This window comes from Canis lupus, chromosome 35 (assembly GCF_003254725.2).
Source record: "Canis lupus dingo isolate Sandy chromosome 35, ASM325472v2, whole genome shotgun sequence".
Lineage (NCBI taxonomy): Eukaryota > Metazoa > Chordata > Mammalia > Carnivora > Canidae > Canis > Canis lupus.
In genome coordinates, this window is record NC_064277.1 from 18,453,823 (window position 1) to 18,460,532 (window position 6,710).

General features: G+C 51.5%; 1 protein-coding gene across 1 annotated transcript; it reads left to right on the plus strand.

Annotated features, from left to right (window-relative positions):
- The first annotated feature begins 2,424 nt into the window (after positions 1-2,424).
- On the plus strand, positions 2,425-5,457 carry ID4 (inhibitor of DNA binding 4, HLH protein). The gene is made up of 3 exons (XM_025443607.3): positions 2,425-2,911; positions 3,283-3,341; positions 3,915-5,457. The coding sequence occupies exons 1-2, from the start codon at positions 2,471-2,473 to the stop codon at positions 3,325-3,327; spliced, it is 486 nt and encodes a 161-aa protein (XP_025299392.1). The 5' UTR covers positions 2,425-2,470; the 3' UTR covers positions 3,328-3,341; positions 3,915-5,457.
- The last annotated feature ends 1,253 nt before the right edge of the window (positions 5,458-6,710 follow it).

Sequence of the window (6,710 nt, forward strand, 5' to 3'; positions counted from 1 at the left end):
CCGATGGGAAAAAAAATCAGGTTTTAAATGTTGGAGCAGCTTTTAAAGTTTAACCTAGAAAAAAAAAATCAATGGAACAGAAACATCCGTCCATACATCCACTTACTATTATCATCTGTGAGGACAGGACAAGCTCCATGACAGTAGCTAATCCCCACGAATCCTACTTGGCCCACCTTTCTATCTAAAATGACAATATTCTCTGTGTTTATTTATTCTAATTTAAGAATATACAAAACTACGCCTGTATTTAGAAGAAGGTTTTCTGTGAGGTTTGACAATTCTCCCTTTCTTGGTAAGTGCGTAGGCCGACCATGTAGGTATGCATATGAGTGAGAATGTCCCTCGTTTCCAAACCATCATTAGAGGCAGTAAAGTGTGAGTATTATGGGAGAGGAAGGTTGTTGCATCTTCCTGTGAAGTCAGCATTACATAGTTACTCCTCATTTCATCAGGAAAAAGGAATGTGCTCTGGGGAAATAGTAGTGCCATAGTTATAAAATATCCACGTGGCTAAGCAAAGTACCTACCTGCCTGATGCAGGTATTTCGGTTCTGGGCAGGGAGGGAGGGCGTCCTTGCAGAGGGTAGACGGGAAAAGAGGTGAGGTCCGTATCTCTGTCTCTTAAGGATCTATAAAAACGAAGGCACCAATCTATATCATGTCACAAACGAGAATTCCGGAGGTAACTCATCTCCTAGCTTTTCTAAAGGTGGGGGGTTTGCAGGGTGAAGGCACTCACAGTCTATACCCTCAACGACCAAAGGTCTTTATACTCACTTCTCAACCAAAGGGGTCTTTTTTCCCTTGAGGAGTGCACCCAAGAAGATCCCATCAAAGCGCATTTTGCAATTTTGTGCAAACCTTTGTGGGACAGCTTTTCTATCAGAGAAGCCACAGAAACGTTCTTAATTAACAGACTTTTCTGCAGGGTGTGGCCAGAGCAGGACTCCAGGAACTGCGAGTGTGAATTTTAATGCTTTGCTGCAAAAGGAGACTCTGGACATTCTCAGCATCTTATTATAAAAAAAGCGGGGTACACTACCACGTGAGGCTCTCTGCGCTAATGGCCTACATTAAGTTACAGGTATGAATTTTACATAAAACGGATTAATATTATATGTCATGGTGGAATTTTAAACACTCCGTGCCCATGCATTTTTAATATTTACGTGCCCTCATTTAATGCTTTGAGGCAATTGCATTTCTGGAGCTCACTTGTGCATCATGTAGATGGGTAAAAGAAAAACCCTGCGACGTTTTGATTTGTATGTCCCTTCAAAAATCTCTGCGTTCGGCACTCTTTTCCTTTTTTTTTTTTTTTGTTAAGCTTTAACCTTTAAAAAAAAAAAAGAAAGAAAGAAAGAAAGAAGGAAGGAAAACGGAACGGCTGCACATTCCATTCCATCATTACGGGTTTTTTTTTTTTTTTCTTTTTTTTTTCGGCGATTGTGTAAAGGCGAATAATGAAACGGAGAGGGAAAATACCGAAGAGGACGAGCGCGCCTTCTGGAACCGCGTCCTTCGGAAGGCGCTGCAAGCCCGGGCTGGAGGGGCGGGCGGCCGAGGGTCCCGCGCCCCGCGCCCCGCAGCATCCGCAGCATCCGCAGCCGGCGGACCGCGGGTTCCAGCCGCGCATCCCCGCAGTTGTCCGCGGGAACTTCTCCGTCCCTTCTCCCCTCCCTGGGGCGCACACCAGCCTGGCGCGACTCCCACTCCGCTCGCTCTTCTCAGAACCCCGACCCACGGCGCTGACCGACCGGAGGGCCCTTCCCATTGGCCCGAGCCTCATTCCCCGAGGTGGCACCGCCCGCCCGATTGGCTGCCCGCTCCCCCCCGCCCCCGCCCCCGCCCGCCGGGCCGCTCGGGCCGCTCGGGCCGCCCGGTTCCCCGCCCTCCCCGCCCCCCCCCACCACGCGGAGCCTCCGCCCTCGCCGCCTCCCTCCGCGCACCCGCCCGCGCGCCCGGCCCGGCCCGGCCCGGCTCCGCTCGGCTCTCGCGGCGACCCCGCCAGCGAGCAGGCCCCGCCCCCGGGGCGCGCGGCTCTATAAAGGCAGCTGCGCGGCCGGCGGGGCGAGAGCGTACGGGAGGCGCGCCTGGGAGCCGGGAGGCGGCGGCGGCCGGGCTGCGGTCGGCGCTCCGGAGCGGGTGACGGGGGAACCGGGGGCTGCTTCCCCTGCCTTTCGGTCCCGGCCGGGGGCCGCCCCTGAGCGCAGGTCCCCTCGCGAGGCCCGGAGCGGCCGCGCCGTCAGGTGTTGGGCGCGGGGCCGCCGGCAGCTCCGCGGTGCCCCGAGCGCGGACCGCGCGCGCCGGGCGCGAAGGCGGGGGCAGCGGAGCCGGTCGCGGTCGCGGTCGCGGCCGCGGGCGGGGGCCCGGAGCTCGCCCGCCCGCCCGCCCGCCTGCCTCGCTCGCGCCGGCGAGTCCGCTCGCGCAGGGCGCAGGGCGCAGGGCGCAGGGCGCAGGGCGCGCGATGAAGGCGGTGAGCCCGGTGCGCCCCTCGGGCCGCAAGGCGCCGTCGGGCTGCGGCGGCGGGGAGCTGGCTCTGCGCTGCCTGGCGGAGCACGGCCACGGCCTGGGAGGCTCGGCGGCGGCGGCGGCGGCGGCGGCGGCGGCGCGCTGCAAGGCGGCGGAGGCGGCGGCGGACGAGCCCGCGCTGTGCCTGCAGTGCGATATGAACGACTGCTACAGCCGCCTGCGGAGGCTGGTGCCCACCATCCCGCCCAACAAGAAAGTCAGCAAAGTGGAGATCCTGCAGCACGTTATCGACTACATCCTGGACCTGCAGCTGGCGCTGGAGACGCACCCGGCTCTGCTGAGGCAGCCGCCGCCGCCCGCGCCGCCGCACCACCCGGCCGGGACCTGTCCGGCCGCGCCGCCGCGGACCCCGCTCACGGCGCTCAACACCGACCCGGTGAGAGGCCGGACGCCGGCCCGGGGCGGGCGCCGCGGGGTGGGGGCGGGGGGGCGGGGGCCGCACGCGGGCGCTCCCCTTCCTCCGGGCGGCGGCGGCGGCGGCGGCGGGGGATGCAGCCCTGCCCGGGAGTCCCGGGAGCCCCGGGAGCCCCGGGAGCCCGGGGCGGGGGCGGGGGGGCAGCGGCGGGAGCGCGGGGCGGGACCGGGGACCGGGGGGCGGGGGCGGCCCTGCGCATCCCGGGCTGTCAAGTCCAGCCTGCGCCCGGGGCGGGGGGGCCCGGCCTCCGCGCTCAAGCCCAGGACCGTACGGGGCGCGACGCCCGCGCCCGCGCCCGCTAACCTGTGCCCCGGTGTCCGTTGCTGTTGCAGGCCGGCGCGGTGAACAAGCAGGGCGACAGCATCCTGTGCCGCTGAGCCGCGCGGTCCAGGTGAGCGCGCCTCCCCCTCCCCCTCCGCCTCCCCCTCCCCCTCCCCCTCCCCGCGCGGGGCCCCGAGACGCCGGCCCAGGGGCTTGGCTTCGGCGGCCCGGCACCGCCGCGTTCCCGGCCCCGGAGTGCGGAGGGCAGGCCCCGGGAGGTGGGCATCCCCCGTCGGTGCCGCCGTACTTCGCTTCACTAATCCGGGGTGCGCTCTGGAGGGACGCGGGTCCCCGCCGCCCCCGAGCCCCTCCCGCGCCCCGCGGGCTCCTACCGCCTGCCCCCCCCCGGAGGGAGGGCCCCCGCGTGGGCGTGGGCGTGGGCACTGCCCGCTGTGCGCCCCCCACCCCACGCCCCGAGCCGTCTGACACCCGCAGAGCGGGATGCGGCAGGGCCTGGGAGTGGATCCCCGATCCCGGCTCCTCGGGGGGCCGGCCGCCAGCTGCCTGCTGGTCCGAGGGTGTTGTCTGACCTGGCGGTTTGTTTTGGGTTGTTGATCAAGCATGTCTTGAGTTTGGTCGGTGGCGCCAGTTAGTCTGCAGCGGGAAGGTTCACACACCCCCTCTATTCATTCGTCTTCCACAGGTGTGCGGCCCGCCTGAGCCCGAGCCAGGAGCACTAGAAAGGGAGGGGGAAAGAGCAGAAATTGCAGAAAAAGCCACCCGAGGAAAGGAAAAAAAAAAAAAAAAATCAGCAAATCCTAGAAACGTTTCATTCGTCATTCCAAGAGAGAGAGAGAGGGGAGGGGGGGGGAAGAAAAATACAGTTTTCATCCTTTTTTTTTTTTTTTTTTTGCACGTTCATAAACATTCTGCATATGTATTCTCTTTTGTCTCTTCATTTATAACCGCTGTGAAATGTACATTTCTGTGTTTTCGGAGGTGCAGTTAAACTTTTAAGCTTAAGTGTGACAGGACTGATAAATAGAAGATGAAGAGTAAATCAACTTTAGAAGCCTACTTTGTGACCAAGGAGCTCAATTTTTGTTTTGAAGCTTTACTAATATAAAAGAGCATTGTAGATATTTTTTTTTGACATCTATTGTTTAAAATAGATGATTATAACGGGGCAGGGAACTTTCTTTTCCCTGCAAGAATGTTACATATTGTATAGATAACTGAGTGACATTTCATACCATGTATATATAGAGATGTTCTATAAGTGTGAGAAAGTATATGCTTTAATAGACTACTGTAATTATAAGATATTTTTAATTAAATATTTTTTGTAAATATTATGTGTGTGTTTTTTTAATCTATGGGAATATTTCTTTTGGAAAATTATTTTTCAGCTCCGTTGCAGAGCTCCTGATATCTTGAATGTCTCTTCTGTTTGGCCTAGCTTTTAATTTGTTTTTGTTCTATCCAGTGTCCTATAGACTCGGAAGTAATCGTTATAGCTAGTGGTCCTGCATGACTGCATGAGATGTTTAATCACAAAATAAACTTGCTCTGAGTCCATTCAAATGTGTTTTCTTTAACCTAGATTGAAATCTTTGTATTTGAAGCATACATGTTGGGAATATACTTTATCAGTTCTTAAGTACAGGGTTTGATAGTGTAATATATAAAGAGTAAGTGTTTGCTTTCCTGTTTTTTAACTGAGGTCAAAATGGATTCTGAATGGTTTTGCATATGGGATGGGGAAATGCTTGGATCCTAAAGGAGTTTATGAAATCTACTGTTTTATCAAAGTGGAAAAAAAATGCTTATCATCCTTCATTTTACACTAAAGCTTAATGTCCGTACGTTTCATGTCTGTACAGATTATTTAAATCATAGAAATGAAAAATGTTCTCTGCTTGCTACCAAAGGACAAACTCTTGGAAATGAAAACTTTCTGCTTTCCTTCCTCCAAAGAATATTAATAGGCGACAGTGGGAGAAAAAAAAAAAGAAAAAAAAAAAAACAAGGCATAATGGCAAATCCTTCAAGCAGGGATAAAAGTCGATCTTCAAACATTAACTTAAGTAGACCAAAAATTCTGATGACCGCATCTAGATTATTTTTTTATAAAAATGATTTTCACTATAGCTATGTTAGTTATGGCTAAACTACTGTCCAATCTCTTGTGATGTGTAACTTTTACATGTGCATATTAAAGTAGATTTATCTGTCTTGTACTGTGATTTCTGGTCTCGTTTCTTCAAAACGCTTTACTTATTTTTTAAGATTTTCTTTTCTCTTTAATGAAGTCAGTATTTTCCAGGTTGGATAGGGACCATCAGGGCCTGTGAACATGATGCATTTAATGTGGTCAGTACTTTGCACACCAGTTAGATGGAATTTTTAGAGTGAGAGAGAATTAAGTAGGATTTAATTGGGTGCTTTGTAAATAGTTAGTCAACTGTGTGTGTAACGTGGTCTGTTTGATTTTTAAAAGGAAAGGATTTGTTTCAGATTATACAAGAATAAAAGTATTATAGACCCAAGGGACTTTTTATGAGGTCAAAGTCAAATATTTATATGAATATGAAATCTCATGGACTCTAGTAGTCTGTTGAAGTGGCAACTATGAACATAAAGTTAATGCTAGTAGGTTCAAATAAATCGAAAGACTTAAAAACCTGTTCTATCCCCAGCATGTTATCCCCTCAGCTTTGACATTTCACTGGTCTTTGGTATTTTTAGAATTTGATATATTTGATGTTGAGCCTTATAAAGTCAAAGAACTGCTTGTTTACATGAGGTTTATTTTTATTTTTTATAGTATTCGTTCTTGTCACACATCAAGAAGAAAACAGAGAAACACTGCTGGAATTCCAAATCTGGAGAATTCTAACGATAGCATTCTTTGTTATTAAATAAAGAGCACGATTCCTCCTTTTTCCTTGGCAGTTTAATTTCAGGAGGAAGCAGATCACATGTGCGCTGTTGATTGGAGTTAGGCATCTGCCAGGCCTGACTGCCAAACCCTACCTAAGCCGTTAGATACAGTTTAAAGTTCTAATGGGAGATTATGAACCTTAAAACAAATAGTTAAATATTTATGTTTTTGAAGATAGATGTTGCACCTTAGTTCATTTTAGGTTTAGGGCATGAAAAAACCACGGAAAGGGAAGAAAAGTATAATGGACATCATATTTCAGAGACTTGGCATTTTACCCTTGGCCACTTGCATAGCTTGGATATCTCTAAAGACACTGGCATTATTTTTTTTTTTTAATTACCTGGAGTTGTATAAGATATTACATTCTATGTATGGTCTATGACCTAACCAAGCAACCAGACAACAAAAACATTTCAAGTTGTTTATCTAGTCCTAAGTATTCAGATACTTGGTTTAACTGATGAAAATGTCCTAACTTCTTAGTTTAGGTAGTTTTCATTTTATAGGGACAAAGAGTACGAAGCATTTAAAACCTGCAAAGGAATAAAAAAG

Bases quoted from the DNA above. Each gene is read 5' to 3' on its own strand.
- ID4 (XM_025443607.3), top strand. From the start codon at position 2,471: ATGAAGGCGGTGAGCCCGGTGCGCCCCTCGGGCCGCAAGGCGCCGTCG. The intron at 2,912-3,282 runs GTGAGAGGCCGG...TTGCTGTTGCAG, and splicing joins CGGCGCTCAACACCGACCCG to GCCGGCGCGGTGAACAAGCA.